This window comes from Nicotiana tomentosiformis, chromosome 8, assembly GCF_000390325.3.
Source record: "Nicotiana tomentosiformis chromosome 8, ASM39032v3, whole genome shotgun sequence".
NCBI lineage: Eukaryota > Viridiplantae > Streptophyta > Magnoliopsida > Solanales > Solanaceae > Nicotiana > Nicotiana tomentosiformis.
This window is the reverse complement of record NC_090819.1, coordinates 5,251,391-5,266,026: the sequence shown is the minus strand read 5'-3', so window position 1 is coordinate 5,266,026 and position 14,636 is coordinate 5,251,391. Positions and strand designations below refer to the sequence as shown.

At 40.1% G+C, this 14,636-nt stretch overlaps 1 protein-coding gene across 3 annotated transcripts; it reads right to left on the bottom strand.

The window, feature by feature from the left end:
* Nucleotides 1–11,078: 11,078 nt before the first annotated feature.
* LOC104117418 (uncharacterized) lies at nt 11,079–13,751 on the bottom strand. 3 transcript variants are annotated; one of them, XM_009628473.4, is made up of 2 exons: nt 13,467–13,751; nt 11,079–12,673 (listed from the first exon to the last, which is right to left on the bottom strand). In XM_009628473.4, exon 2 carries the CDS (start codon nt 12,141–12,143, stop codon nt 11,706–11,708), a length of 438 nt encoding a protein of 145 aa, XP_009626768.1. In that variant the 5' UTR covers nt 12,144–12,673; nt 13,467–13,751; the 3' UTR covers nt 11,079–11,705. The 3 variants fall into 3 exon arrangements, with proteins under 3 accessions (XP_009626768.1, XP_009626767.1, XP_009626769.1); XM_009628472.4 differs by having other exon boundaries at nt 13,497–13,751; XM_009628474.4 differs by having other exon boundaries at nt 13,513–13,751.
* Between the last annotated feature and the right edge of the window lie 885 nt (nt 13,752–14,636).

Below are 14,636 nucleotides of genomic sequence, written 5' to 3'. Positions count from 1 at the left end.
TTGTCAAATGAAGCAATGATATGGTACCACAATTTGCCACCTAATTCCATCGATTCCTTTGTCATGCTTGCAGACTCCTTCATAAAGGCATATGCCGGAGCAATAAAGGTTGTGACTAGAAAATCGGACCTCTTCAAGGTGAAACAAAAAGACAACGAAATGTTGAGGGAATTCGTATCTCGGTTTCAGATGGAACGCATGGAACTACCCCGGTCACGGACGATTGGTCTGTTCAGGCCTTTACTCAAGGTTTGAACGAACGAAGTTCGGTGGCATCACGACATCTAAAGCATAATTTAATTGAATATCCAGCGGTAACCTGGGCCGATGTACATAATCGGTACCAGTCGAAGATCAGGGTCGAGGATGATCAATTGGGGACCTCTTCCGATTCCGCTTATCCAGACAGGCTCGTCGGCAGAACTCAAAGGGATATCGATAGAGAACCACGGTCAAGTAGAGATCGGTATCTACCATACAACGCAGATCGTAGAAACAACTACCCAGGATGCTATCCCATCCGAAATGATCAAAGGAACAATCGAAGAAAGAGCTCTCGAGGGCTCATGAGCAAAAGTGGCTTCGACAAACATGCCAATCCCACAGAAGCACCACGATTGTCAGAATACAACTTCAGCATCGACGCATCAGGTATTGTGTCAGCTATTGGGAGAATCAAATATACTAGATGGCCCAGACCCCTACAAACTGATCCATCCCAAAGTAACCCCAATCAAACATGCAAATACCATGGTACACATGGTTATAAAGCCGAAGACTGCAGACAACTAAGGGAGGAGGTGGCCCGTCTATTCAACGAGGGTCACCTTCGAGAATTCTTGAGCGACCGAGCTAAAAACCATTTCAGAGACAGAGATGCAAACCGAAAAAACGAGCAGGAAGAACCACATCACGTGATTCATATGATCGTTGGAGGGGTCGATATTCCACAAGGGTCCGTTTTCAAACGCACTAAAGTATCAATCACCAGAGAAAAATGAACTCGAGACTATGTGCCAGAAGGCGCTTTATCATTCAATGATGAGGAAGCAGAAGGGATCTCACAACCCCACAATGATACTTTGGTAATCTCTATCCTTATGAATAAAATTCAGGCTAAATGTGTTTTAATTGATTCAAGAAGTTCGGCCAATATTATTCGATCGAGGGTCGTGGAGCAACTCGGCCTACAAGATCAGATTGTACCTGCAACTCGGATTCTCAATGGCTTTAACATGGCAAGTGAAACAACTAAAGGCGAAATCATCCTACCAGTAAATATAGCCGGAATTATTCAAGAAACAAAATTCTATGTGATCGAAGGCGATATGAGATACAACGCACTGCTCGGAAGACCCTGGATTCACAATATGAGGGTGGTCCCCTCAACCCTTCACCAAATACTGAAGTTCCCAACACCGGATGGAGTAAAAACGGTGTATGGGGAACAACATGCTGCCAAAGAGATATTCGCGGTCGACGAAGTGATACCGGTATCGGCGCTTTCGTCAACAAAAGGATCGGAGTCCAAAGGATAAAAGGAAGCTAAATAGCAACCACAGCTACCAGCCTCGACTCAATCAGAGAAGCAGGGAATGGATGAGGACGATGACTATTGGATCCCTCGATCCTTTATAATCCCCGAGGATTTCGACGCCACCAAATCGACGGTCGAGGAGCTGGAGCAAGTCATACTGATCGAGCATCTACCCGATCGAAAGGTATACCTGGGTACGGGGTTAACCCCCGAGCTTAAGGAAAAACTCATCAAATTTCTTATCAATAATATGGATTGTTTTGATTGGTCCCATTTAGATATGATAGGGATTCTGCCGGAAATCGCTACACATCGACTGAGCATGGACCCGAAGTTCTGCCCGGTAAAACAAAAGACAAGACCCAGTCCGAGGTAAAACATGCATTCATCAAGGACGAGGTAACCAAACTTCTTAAAATAGGATCCATTCGGGAGGTAAAATATCCCGAATGGTTAGCAAACGTAGTCGTAGTCCCTAAAAAGGGAAATAAACTTAGAATGTGCGTAGACTATAAAGATTTAAACAAAGCATGTCCTAAAGACTCTTTTCCTCTGCCGAATATCGATCGCATGATCGATGCCACGGCCGGCCATGAGATCCTTAGTTTTCTCGATGCCTACTTCGGGTACAATCAAATACAAATGAACCCAGAGGATTAGGAAAAGACTTCGTTCATCACTAAGTATGATACCTATTGTTATAATGTAATGCCGTTTGGACTAAAAAATGTTGGTGCCACTTATCAACGCTTAGTAAATCGAATGTTCAAGATCAAATAGGTAAGTTAATGGAAGTTTATATTGAAGATATGCTAGTTAAGTCCCTGCGAGCAGAGGACCATTTGACACATTTGCAGGAGACCTTCGATATACTAAGGAAATACAACATGAAACTCAACCTGGAGAAATGTGCATTCAGGGTCGGCTCGGACAAGTTCCTCGGCTTTATGGTATCAAATCAGGGTATCGAAATCAACCCTGATAAGATCAAGGCGATCGAAGACATCACAGTCGTGGATAATGTTAAGGCCGTACAAAAATTAACAGGGCGCATAGCCGCCCTAGGCCGATTCATCTCGAGGTCTTCAGATAGAAGTCACAGGTTCTTCTCACTGCTAAAAAAGAACAACAATTTTGCATGGACCCCGAAATTCCAACAAGCATTGGAAGAACTAAAGCGGTACCTATCGATCCCGCCACTGTTTCATACTCCGAAAGCGAACAAGCAACTATACTTGTACTTAGTAGTCTCGAAAATTGCGGTAAGTGGGGTCCTAGTTCGAGAAGAGCAAGGTACGTAATTTTCTGTTTATTATGTTAGTCGAAATCTAGGTGAGGTTGAGACCCGGTACCCACACTTAGAAAAATTAACTCTTGCCTTAATAAGCGCTTCTAGGAAACTAAAACCATATTTTTAGTGTCATCCGATCTGTGTGGTGACTACTTATCCCCTTCGCAATATTTTGCATAAACCCGAACTTTCGGTCCGATTGGCCAAATGGGCCATCGAGATCAGTGGGTACGATTTTGATTATCGACCCCGAATGGCCATCAAGTCTCAAATCTTAGAGGACTTCGTGGCCGACTTTACATCAACCCTCGTACCCGAGGTCAAAAAGGAACTATTATTAAAATTGTGTACATCATCGGGAATATGGACCCTCTTCACAAATGGCGCATCGAACGTGAAAGGGTTCGGGCTAGGCATCGTTTTGAAGCCGCCCACGGGTAATACAATTAGACAAGCTATTAAAACATCCAAGTTAACTAACAATGAGGTCGAGTATGAGGCCATGATTGTAGGTTTCGAGCTAGCTAAAGGTTTGGGAGCAGAAGTCATCGAGGCCAAATGTGACTCCATGCTCGTGGTAAACCAAGTCAACAGAACTTTCGAGGTCCGAGAAGATCGAATGCAGAGGTACTTGGACAAATTACAGGTGACTCTACATCAGTTTAAAGAATGGACCTTACAACATGTGCCTCAAGAACAAAACAACGAGGCCGATGCCCTTGCAAATTTGGGGTCATCAGTCGAAGATGGCGATATTAGCTTGGGGACTGTCGTACAACTTTTAAGGTCAATAATCGAAGGAGGCCACACTAAAATCAACTCCACAAGTCTGACCTAGGATTGGAGGAACAAATATATCGAGTACCTAAAGAACAGGAAGCTTCCATCGGATCGTAAAAAATCGAGGACTCTACGCACGAAGGCCGCACGATTCACATTGACCGAAGATGGAACCCTATATATAAAGATGTTTGATGAACCATTGGCAATATGTTTGGGACCAGGAGATACCTACTATGTCCTATGAGAAGTCCACGAGGGCACCTGCAGAAATCATTCTGGTGCCGAATCATTGGTTCACAAAGTCATCAGAGCAGGATACTATTGGGTCGATATGGAGAAGGATACAAAAGAGTTTGTTCGAAAGTGCGACAAATGTCAAAGATATACGCCGATGATTCACCAGCCCAGAGAGCAACTCCACTCAGTCTTATCCCCATGGCCATTCATGAAATGAGGAATGGATATCGTCGGCCCTCTGCCATCGGCCCAAGGTAAAGCTAAATTTATTTTGTTTATGACTGACTATTTCTTTAAGTGGGTTGTAGTACAGGCTTTCGAGAAAATTAGAGAGAAAGAAGTCATAGACTTCATTTGGGACCACATTATATGCCGATTCGGGATGCCTGCTGAGATCGTATGCGACAATAGAAAGCAATTCGTCGGCGGTAAAGTGACAAAATTTCTCGAAGATCACAAAATAAAAAGGATCCTGTCGATGCCATATCATCCTAGTGGGAGACAGGCTGAATCAACAAACAAAACCATCATTCAAAATCTAAAGAAAAGATTGAAAGACGCTAAGTGAAAATTGAGAGAAATATTGCCCGAAGTCCTTTGGGCGTATCGAATGACGTCAAAATCCAGTACGGGGGAAACACCGTTTTCTTTAGTATACGGTGTCGAAGCTCTGATCCCGGTTGAAGTCAGGGAACCTAGCATTATATTTCGATATGTAACGGAAGAGTCAAATCACGAGGCTATGAATACAAGCCTCAAATTGCTAGATGAAAAACGGGAAGCCGCCCTCGTTCGAATAGCCGAACAGAAATAACGGATCGAAAGGTACTACAATCAAAGAGCCAATCTTCGACACTTCAAAACCGTGGACTTGGTTTTGAGTAAGGTCACCCTCAATACTCGAGACCCAAACGAAGGAAAACTTGGTCCGAACTGGGAGAGACCAGACCAGGTCCTCGATATCATCAGAAAAGGATTCTACAAACTTGGCATAGCGAACGACGAACAATTACCAAACAATTGGAATATATCACTCCTCAAACGATATTACTACTAAGGTATGACCTTCTCCATTTTCATTTATATTTTATACTAACCATTTGCAGGTGTTTAATCGAAGACATCAAAGGATTCTTCAAACGCATTAAAGTCCTTAGGTATGAAAGCACGCGTTGCACTCTTTTTCCCTTAGACCGGTTTTTGTCCCAAATGGGTTTTTCCGTCGAGGTTTTTAACGAGGCAACCATTGTTCGTGCTAAATTAGAGCAATTCAACAGTATCCGAGGCTCCTTTACAATCAACCTCGAATATTGGGGGGCATCACCTTCGAATAGTTACAAGGAAAATACTTGTGTCGACAGGGTCTCGATAGGTAAATTTTGTAGAGGACCAAACGGTCATATGAATCGTGTCCATGTAGATTACTCGAACCTTAATGGAAAAACACGTACACATGTATAATCTATTGAAAGAAGTATTTTTCCTTACCTGATGTTCCATGCTTCAGAAAAAATTATACTTTACAATTTCATACTTATGATCTATTGTGGAAACTGGCTTAAGGGCCGATCACAACTGAAGTTCAAACAATTTACCCGATACTCGGGGACTGCCATCCAAAAAATCGACATGATCGAATTACTAAACCTCAAAATCGTAAGACCTTAAAAAGGCAATCCTCGATTTTATAGGCCACGACCACTCCACTCGGGGACTGATACTTCGAACAAGTTTGAAGTATAACAGGGGAACAAGCCTAAAAGGCAAATCCCAATTTAAAGGCTACGACTAAATTAACACGATTCAGAGACGTCCGATTTCCGTTATTAAACAGGCCTTCGAATATTTTCACAAACCAGTTAAAAAGGCTACCCTCGGCTAAATTTCTAAGGATCTCGATAATATCGACCCTCGAAAAACCCTAATGGGTACAAAGTCGTTCGAACTCTCGAACAAATTCTTTATTTTATGCTAAGACATTATGAAACAAAGGGTCTCGATAATATCGACCCTTGAAAATCCTAACGGGTACGGAACCGTTCGAACTCTTGAGCATACCCTTTATTTTGTGCTAAGGCACAACAAAATTTATATGACTAAACGATAAAATTTTCAAGCCGAAAAGGAGGAGAAAGCCATTCTTTTTGTTATGGCCGTATCAGCCTAATTCAAGAGCCTAAAGGGCCAGTTTATTTTTGACAAATCATCCTCACTCAATTAAAACCTAAGGGTCACCCTACTCCGAGTTCGAGCAAGTACTCACTCGATTATAAAAACTACACTAGTTCGGCTTCGATCAAATTGCCTAAGCCTCGAACTTATGAACAAAATTTTCATAAGGCATAAATAAAACAAAATTTTCACAAGGCATAAATAAAATAATGACAAGTCGGAATGGAAAGAGATATTTATATATATGAGAATATTTACAAGGTCCGATCAGGATCCTATACAAAAGATCAAAAGTGAAAAATCCTAAGGTTCCTGATCTTCTCCGGGGGCAGCTTCTTCTCCATCGAGGTCCTTCCCATTCTCGGACCCGCTCTTGCTGCCATCATCATCATCATCGAAACTGGCCAGTGCTCCAGCTTCGGTTTCATGCTCTCTAGCCTTTACTATCTCGTTGGTAAGATCGAAACCTCGAGCGTGGATCTCCTCGAGGGTTTCCCTCCGAGATTGGCATTTGGCGAGTTCAGTAATCCAATATGCTCGAGTTTGAGCGGTCTCAACTGCCTCTCTCGCTTGGATTTGAGCGGCTTCAGCATCGGCCCGGTAGACGGCCATGATCGCATCTGACTTGGCCTTTGCCTTTTCGGCTTCAGATTTGTCCTTGGCAAGTTCGGAAGACAACCGAGCCTCGAGATCCTCTATTTTCCTTGCTTGAGCCGAGCTCTTCTCCTTCATACCTTGAAGCTGACTTTCGACCGATGATAATTGGGCTCGAGTAGTCTCTTTTTCTGCAGCAAAGCGGTCTATACCTTCTTTTCACCCTAAGGACTCCGCCTTTATCATGTTGACCTCCCCGCGGAGCTGCTCGATCCTCTCGACCTTCTGTTGTACCTGTGAGGTCAAAATGTTATCCATCGTTCCCGAATCGAGCCCATGAGCTTTTAAGATTTTCATTACCTACTCGATTAGGTCGGTCTGATCTTTGTGAGTCGTGGCCAACTCGGCTCGGAGGTCCTTGATCTGTTCTTCTTTTTGCTTACCGAGAAGGTTGATGGAATTCCTCTCCTCGGTAAGCCTTGGAATGTCAGCCTCGTACCGACTCTGCTCAACTCGAGACCAAGAAAATGCTTCTCGGTGAAGCGATGAGGCCTACGTAGAAAGAAGAAAAGAAGTTAGACAAAAAGAGAAAAATGAACACAAAGGTAATACAAACAAGGGGAGCTAAGGCTTACCCGATTCAGAACTTGCTACGCTTCATTGAAAAGGTTCGATGCCTCGCCCAAGTCCTTCCTCGAGACCTCCAAGTCACTCAGACTAGTAAAGTAATCACGGATGGGGTCTTCCCTTCCGTGGGCTCCTTCGATGGAGAGGGTCTTCAAGGCCCGAGCCTCTTGAATTATCTCCTTAGAAAACAAGGGGAGCAACAGAGAGCCTCCAATTTCTATTGCCCCAAGTGAATTACTTGGGGCGTTCTCCTCATGTCGAGGGGCCTCGACAGCCGTACCCACCGTTGTCTCAGTGTGGTAGGAGGCATCTTCAATCCTCGATGACTCGGGGATTTTGCCCAAGTCTCTTCCCGAGAACCCCTCATCTCGAGACGGAGTCTCTGCAGCCTTCACCATTTCAGTGGCCTTTGGGGCCTCAATGCTCATTCCCCCTCGGGCCACCAGCCTGGAGTCGTCTTCTTCCACTTCTTAGTTTTCCTCCCTTAGACGCCGAACAAACTCTTCGGTTAGGAGGATGATGCTCTTCCTCAGCTTACGAGCCTTCTTCTTCTTCTTAGGTTCTGGATCCTCGAAGGATGAGGACTTTTTCCTCTATTTGTCCTTTGCCGGTTTCGGTGCCGGGATCAAAGTCTCCCCCTCACCAGATAGGGGCCTCATAATAGCATATTTGCCAAGGCATGTATGAAAGGAAATTAAGTAAGAAATGCTTTGATAAAACCATTAAAGACGTGGAAAAAGGGCTTACCATGAGTTTTGGCTTCCATCGGCCATTTGATAAATCGCGCCATGAGTGCTCGGCATACGAAGAGGTCGAGGCCAGGTCCCGAACCAGCTCTTGAGGTTAGGAATTACACCGGGCATCCAAGAGACCGCTATATCACGGAAGGGATATCGATGAGAAGAAGCAAATGAGCAAAACAATAAATAAAGAGCTAACAATGGGATTGTACTTACGCTTCATATTCCATTTCTCGGGAAATGACATCTTCTCGGCTGGGATTAGGTCGGAAGTCCTCACTTGAACGTATCGGCCCATCCAGCCTCGGTCCTTGTCCTCGTATATGCTCGAGAACATCACTTTGGTAGCCTGGAATTGGAGTTTTATTAACTCGCCTCGATAGAGGCGGGGGCTGTATAACCTGATGAGGTGGTCGAGGGTGAAAGGCATCCCCTCGACTTTGCTCACGAAGAATCGGAGCAGAATCACAATTCGCCAAAAGGAAGGATGGATTTGGCCTAAGGTTATTTGATATTGGCGGCAAAAATCAACGACGACGAGGTCGAGGGGGCTCAGCGTGAAAGGGTAAGTGTAAATACTTAGAAACCCTTCCACATGGGTGGTGATGTCCTCTTCGGGGGTCGGGATCACCACCTCTTTACACTCCCGGTTGCAATCTTTCTTTACCTGCTTAAGGTATCCCTCAGTTATCGAGCATATATACATCGACACTGGGTTGCATCGATCGGGAATCGATGAGGCTTTATCAGTCTTAAAATTAGAAGTGAGGACACACCCCCGGGAACACACTTCTCGAGGCACGGCTCCGCCAGTGTCTTGTCACCGGCCGACTGCGACGAAGAAGCGTTTTCCTTTTGAGGAATAGTTTTTGATGTTTTTGCAATTTTTGTATGGATTTGAAGTTAAAAATAGATGGAGATGATAAGATTTGGTGTTTTGAGAAGAGGTTAGCCGTGAAAATCGTAGATTTGCAGATGAAGAAATTAGAAGATATAAAAAGCTTTGGAGATTGGAGAGGAGATCTGAAAGTAAAAGTTCAAAATGGTGGAGAGATGGGCTATTTATAAATTTCACAACGACGGTTCAATATTGGCGGTGGCCGCCCATCGACTGACGTGCATTTAATGCCTTGGTAACTGTACAGACGGGACGTTTCAGTCACTTCCATCGCTTACGTCATAAGGATGACATCATAACAGGTCGAGATAGAAAATCGAAGGCTCAATTCGTTTCTTGTCATTACACTCCAAAAAAACGAGGGGACTATCTGTATACGGTTAAAATCGGGCCCACCCAATTTTACTATTTGACCGAGACCGGGAGATTGCATCGAAGGACGGCCTCGTAACGGAACAGACTAAATCACGAGGACTAGGTACCAAGTTCAGGATCGAGGTACCTGTCGAGATCGAGGCTAGTAGCGATCGAAACCAAACAAGACAAACATCGAGCAAGATCGAAGATAGCACAATAACAGAAAGGCGGGATATCCGTGACTAGTCGAGGATCACGGCGTAAACCTCGATGACTGGTCGAGGATCATGGCGTAAATCTCAGAACGGATCAAATCAGAAACAGTTAATTAGCTAATCACGGGATTTTCTTCTGTAATTAGAGTTATACCATAAGTAGAACTCCTCTACTATAAAAAGGGGAGTATTAACCATTTGTGAGACACATTGTTCTCACGTAAAAAAGCCAATATAACGCTCTCTCTTTAGCTTATACTCTCTTGTTCATCATCTTGCTGTATTTTTAACTATCTTGGTATCAATCAGTTCGAGGGAACCCTAACTCAAGGGTTGAATTCCGTTTCAATACTGATTCGCTTTATTTTATAGTTCATTTATGTTATTAATCTTCATATTTTTCTATCGGTATTAAGTGAAATCGCGTATCCTTATAACCTCATTATAAGTTTAATTGTTATTCAATTTTAAGGGTAAACACCTATTATTCTATCATTATCTACTTAAATGGTATTCCGTTTGTTTTAATTTACATGACGTGTTTTACTTATCGAGAGCTAAATTGGATTAGCTCAACTCAATATTTTAAAATTAAAATTTAGATATTTAAAAACTTAATAAAAAGTACTATAAATTATAATTTTTCATGTCAATAGGATAAAAAAAATACACTTCAAAACGTTGGTTAAATTTCACATGGTTTGACTCTCAATAAATAAATTGTGTCATCTAAATTGAAACGGAAGGAGTATTAAATTTTTGTCTAAACTTTTTTTTTTGGGGAGGTTTAGGGGGTGGGGGGCGCTGATTGTTCACCTTTTTGTGGCAAGGAAAGATCTAACAGAAAATATTATGGACGAGATTGAAGGACAGGTATCACCAATAAACTTAACGTTGAAGTTCTAAATACAGTAAAATCTTTTTATAACAGTCTTATTTGTTTAAAAGTTTTTTAATTACTATAATGAAGTGTTATTATAAAGAATATATATTATAATATAATTTGAACAATTGGTTCCAAAGAAATTATAGTAAAATGTTATTATAAAGAATGACTTAGCAGTAGAAAAGACTTATTGAAATTGATCAAGAATATGATTTAGGTGGACCAATGGACAGACTGAGTTGAACTAATTTGGGACCTACTAAAGATTCCTGAGTCATAGGCTCTATATTAATCAAAGCCACTTTCATTGAATATCCATAAAGCAGGCTAATTACATCAATCTTGTTGATAGATGTACAATCACATAAAATAAAAATAACACACTTTCAAGATAAAAGGCAACTAAAAACGGTTTCTATTGACCCCTGGATAAGTTAACAGGGGACCGCAGGAAAATCAGAAATAATATAATGCTATACAAGAATTCAATTTGAAGGGAGCCTTGGAAATTGTTGTCATATGATCGATTCTAACCATGAAAATAGCTTTTTAAAGAAATGCACGACCATCCAATAAATCTTTGTGGTCCGACTTTTTTTCAGACCCCGCACATAACCGGAAAGGTATGCACCGCACCACCTATACAAGAATTCAATTCATAATTGTTCTACCTTTCAAGTTTATATCTTGTGCTGAAGAGTCTTATAAAATAAAAAGGTAAAAATTTCAACAGAAGCCAACTTAAGGAAATCACAAACACTTCTCATTTCTATCAACAAAATTACATCAAAGATAATTACGGGAGAAAAGGAAGTACTATACAAACTCTGTCCACAAAAAAAAGAAGAAGAGAGTACTGTTCAAGATTGAAGCAAAGAAACACAATCTTATTTGTGTTTCAAAATCTTAACTTGCAACGTAGCTTCCTATCACACAAGCATATCCATACGATGCCCCAAGCAATTCAACTAGTTCGGAATTGAGACGTAGTTGATTGATACTTGAACAAGAACGATTTTGTCGTCCTGTGAATAAAAATATAAATATGCAAACAAAGACTAATCAAACTTTTTCTTAATAACCGAGAAATCCTTGAAGGTCAGCAGCACACCGAGTTTCGTATAAACTCGGTGGATAATGAAAACAACGGCGCACTGTTCGAAACTCGATGGATAACGGGCACGCCCTTTACAAAGACTAATCCAACTATTTTTAATAACCGAGAAACCCCCTGACCGTTAACAACGCACCGTCCAAAACTTAGCGATAATGGACACAACAGTGCACCGTTCGAAGCTCGAACGATAATGGACATAGTGGCACACTGCTCGAAATTCAGTGGATAACGGGCACGCTACTCTAACCAGACTAATCATACTTCTCTCTCCAAGAGTAAACAAGAAAGAAAACCCAAGAAAGTCCTAAAGCAATGTCAGCAACAACAAGTCTCAACCAATCACGGCCAAGATCCTCTTCAAGTTTCCTCTCAAAGTACATTCTCCAAATAGCCATAGCAATATGAAGAAGAATACATCCCTTAGCAAAGAATCCATGAAACTCTCTATCCTTTATAAATGCAACCATGAACAAGAAAAGTCCAATTGCAAATAAAAGCAGTCCAGAAAATGAATCTGATATTTGGATTATTAACTGATCATGTGGTGTTGACCCCAGAAGTTTACTAGCACGTTCTTTGCCATGACTAAATATAAATACCTCATTGCTATAAAACATCATTAAACCTCCAGATGTTAAGGCCACCATAGAATGAAGAATACATAAGAGGAAAAATCCAGATGACCCCATTTGATCACTTAAAATACCCAAAATTATCTCCTTATCTTATTTTTAAGGAACGAGAAATCCGTCTGGAGCTAACCCTTAGAAACAATTGTAACAGTCGAAACCTGAGGATAATGAGCTCGCCTCTTTATCTTTCTTCACTTAAATACTAGGCTTCGTTTGCATGGAGCAGGGCTCGAACCTGAAAATTATCTCCTTATTTTTGAATGACCGAGAAATCCGTCTCGAGCCAACCCTTAGAAACAACTGTAACCGTCGAAATTTGAGGATAGTGATTCTTCTTCACTTAAATACCAGACTTAGATTGCATCGTGCTGGGCTCGAACCTGAAAATTATCTCCTTATTTTTTAATGACCGAGAAATCCGTATGGAACCAACCCTTAGGAACGCGATTGTAACCTACGAACTCGGGGATAATGAGCCCGTCTCTCTATCATTTTCCACTTAAATACCAGACTTAGTTTACATAGCGCAGGGTTCGAACCTGAAAATTATCTCCTTATTTAGCTCAACAAAGGTTCAATTTTTATGCCTGGAGAATACAAAGAGGAAAAAAATTAAAAATGAACCCTATTGATTATTTTGAAACAACCAAAATTATCTCCTTTTACAGCTCATCAAAGCTTCAATCTTTAGGCATAAAAACATCACCAAATTAAACCCTCTAAACACCTTCAAGATTCACTTGAAACACCCAAAATTCTCTCTTTTTTCAGCTGATCAAAGCTTCAATTTTTATGTGTTATTAAGAATACATAAGAGGAAAAAAAAATACAAATGACCCTATTGATTAATATGAAACAACCAAAATTATCTCTTTTTTCAGCTCACAAAGATACAATTTTTAGGCATAAAAACATCACTAAACCATGGTAAACATCTTCAAGATTCACTTGAAACACCCAAAAAATACCTCCTTTCTTAGCTCACAAAATTTTCAATATTTATGCCTGGAGAATACATATTTCAAAAAAAAAATACAAATGACCCTATTGATTCATTAAAACATCCAAATTATCTCCTTTTTTAGCTCAACAAAGGTTCAGTTTTTATGCTTGGAGAATACATAGGAGGAAACAATACAAATAACCCTATTGATTTTCTAAAAAACCCTAAAATTTCTCCTTTTTTTTCAGCTTATCAAAGATTCAATTTTTAGGGAAAAAACTTCAAGATTCACTAAAAACCATGAACAAGTCACCTATTCTTAAGAACCCCATATAACAAAAATAGTGTAAAAACATGACCAAATGTTCAAAGAAAGAATTTTTCCTCAAAAAACAAGACACCCAAAAAAAAATTGGTCCAGAAGGAAGAATTTTTACCTTCAAATCAGTAACATATAAGTATTATACCTGAATAGAGGTTTACCCTGGGATATGGACAATAGGAGGTTGGTCCATTTACAGCTTCACAGATGTCAGCTTTAGGATTTTATTAAGTTAATTTCTGTGACTGATCTGGTTGATGGCATGGACAGACAGATGGACTATTTCAAGATTCAGAGAGAGAGAGAGAAAAGAGAAGGCTTTGGATCCAAAAACCCAAAAATCCTCAACCAGCTGGAAAGTGATGGAAGGAAATGGAAAGTGATTTTCTTTTGGCTTTTGATAAAGGGATATAAATAAAAGATCTCATAGATAACTGTATTAAAAAAAAGAAGCGAAAATGATCCCTCTCAAAGTAATAATCAAAAAAATATTTATTTTTTATTTATATATATATTCTGTATGTTATATATAAATTTTATATATTTTTCGGTTATTGAATATAAATAATTTTTGGCATGGATTAAAAGTGAAAAAAATATATTTGTTGGGATCTAAATTAGTAGAAATGACACTAGATAGTCACTCTAAAGGGATGTTATTTAGGAATTAGCCAGTGCGTCCTAAATTTTAGTTTTTCGGTTCAATTTTTCAAGACAAAAATATCTTGAATTGTCCTGAAGTTAAAATTTTTAGTCTAAAATTTTAGGATAGAATAAATATTGACTAATTTCTAAATAACATTTCTGAGAATGACTTGCCCTTCTAAATTATAGTTTATATTTTTTTTTTAATGATGGTGGGAGTTTGCTTTCTACCTTTTGACTATTTTGCTAGGTATTGGTGAGTAACTTTGTCCACTAATGAAGGATTTTCAATTAGTGTCTTTTTCTTAGTTAGAAAATCAGCAAATCAAGCAGCTTATGTTCTAGCTAAGACAGTTATTTCTATGTCTGGTTCGATGGGAATAAGAGTTTGTCTATCCATCTTTTATTTCTGATGTACTCGGTTTTGATTTGAGTAATAACTGAAAAGAAATTGTTTAAAAAAAAATTTACTATTTTTTTCTTTTCTTTTTTCCTAATCTTTCCTTTTTTACTCTTTTAGTCAATATAAGTGGTGATTATGTGACACCAATTATAGTCTATAGAATTTTGGACCTTTTAAGGGTGAACGAGTTAACGATCCATTAAACACGTTGTTGTAGTGTCTAAATTAAAATGGCAA